The sequence below is a fragment of the Corvus brachyrhynchos genome, unplaced genomic scaffold, assembly GCF_000691975.1.
Source record: "Corvus brachyrhynchos isolate BGI_N302 unplaced genomic scaffold, ASM69197v1 scaffold239, whole genome shotgun sequence".
Taxonomy (NCBI): domain Eukaryota; kingdom Metazoa; phylum Chordata; class Aves; order Passeriformes; family Corvidae; genus Corvus; species Corvus brachyrhynchos.
In genome coordinates, this window is record NW_008246057.1 from 3761580 (window position 1) to 3763437 (window position 1858).

The 1858-nt window shown below is 43.9% G+C and overlaps 1 protein-coding gene across 1 annotated transcript in view; it reads right to left on the reverse strand.

The window, feature by feature from the left end:
- Positions 1-1858, reverse strand: part of LAMB1 (laminin subunit beta 1) — a 39698-nt gene that overhangs the window by 22705 nt on the left and 15135 nt on the right. The window contains 3 exon segments of the mRNA XM_008642572.2: positions 94-298; positions 835-958; positions 1414-1541. Coding sequence (XP_008640794.1) covers positions 94-298; positions 835-958; positions 1414-1541 — 457 coding nt within the window.

A 1858-nucleotide genomic window follows, 5' to 3' on the forward strand; every position in this document is an offset into this window, starting at 1 on the left:
CCACAGACACACCTTCCCCATGCAAACTGCTCTGCCTGCAAGTGCCATCCAGCTCCCAGGCATGGTTTGCCCTACAAGTAGATGGTTACGTACATAAAGCAGTCTCATGCAGTAGTGCAGAAATGCTGAATATTATGTTCTTGCAGACATCTGTCATGGGAGTTTTCACAACACTCCTGCTGTTTTCCAAACACCGGTATCTTTGGAAAGTTTCCCAAACACTGTTCATGACCACGTCTTCGCCTGAGCCTCCCACTGTGAATATGTCCAACGATTTGCAGTATGGCATGAGAACAAGCTACAAAACAATTTTACAATGACAAAGTGTCACTACTTATAAATATCTTCCACCAAAATCATGAAAATTCAGTATTATCCCAGTTTCTAACCTTTTTTTGGCTAAAAAGCAAACACCCAGACAGAATTTGGAAGGGAAATGACAGTATTTTGCTAGTTTTGGTGGAATACTTCTGGGTATCTGACAAATTCTAACCAAATCTACCAAATTCTATACATTCTGAAGAAAAAGATTGACACTGACATTGATATTCATGACCTACATGACACACATTAGCTTCCCCAAAGAAACTACAGGTCTGTGGATTAGCTGCAGTTCTGTAAAACACCTCAAAAGCCTCTTAGCAAAAAAAGAACTCACATACTTTGAGGAACTTTTGAAGAAACCTATATTGCTTTACATTGTTCAGTTGAAATCTGGCTTCAGCTGCAAGGAACAACACTGCAAAATACTACTTTGAATTTACACAGACACATGCCAGAGGAGATGCAAACTTTCAGGATTTTAAGAGCCTCCCTGGAATAAATTCTGCTCACAGAGTCAATGAGTGTGTATGGGTTCTCTGTCTCCGTGTCCACTGAGGAGTACTGGGGCAGCTCCAAGCGGATGGTGTAATTCAGCCCCTTCTCGAAGCACACAGGCCGTGGGAGAACAACATATCTGAGTGAGGAACAGGAAACAATCCTTACTTCAAACATACGGCACCATAAAGCATTTCAGGTGCCCCATAAAGCAATCAAGATAACGGAAAGCAGCCAAGACCCAACCGAACAAAAGCTGTGATGTGAGAGAGGCAGTTTGGAGGGTTGTGCAAGTCGGAACTGGAAAAGGCTATCGACAAGGTAAAGAGCCAAACCAGTGTTCACTGACAGGCTGTGCAAACACCTCCCCCTCCCTTTACTCAGGGAACAAACCATCTCAGAAAATGAGAATAAACTTAAAAAAGCTTTGATTCTACAGACACACTACTGAATGTTTTTATAACCCACTGGAAATTAATTTTCACCTATTTTCATAGAGGCTACAGCAAACTGAAAATATGACATTTTTCTATTTCAATTTTTAAATGGTTTTTTTTTTCTTTCCTCTCCTTTTGCCCATCCAGTTATACCAACCTGGATCCAGGTGACAGTGAGACCACTTGATTATCGTCATCAGGAACTGTGTTGCCACACCGGCTACCTGTGGGGATCTTGCCTGGGCGTGAGACACTGATCACAGCTTTTTCCCACTGATCAGGCAACTGGGGGAAAAAAGAGGCTCATCAGTATCAAGTAATAATCATAAACTTCTGGAAGCATCCAGAGCTCAGGCCAGGAAAAGCGTGGGCATAGACGGGGTGGTCACTGTGCTTCAGGGTGGATGGGGCTACAGCTGCTACATCAATGGGGCATCTACCAGCTGCAGGCGTGGGATGAGAGCAAGAAGCAGGTGGCCAGCAGCCCCATCTGCATGGGGTTTGGTGACCTCCTCTTCCCTCATCTTTGGGTCCTGCATCTGAGTATTCACTGCAGTTAGTTGCTGACAAACTCTAGGCAAGGAGATGGAGGGATTTTTCTC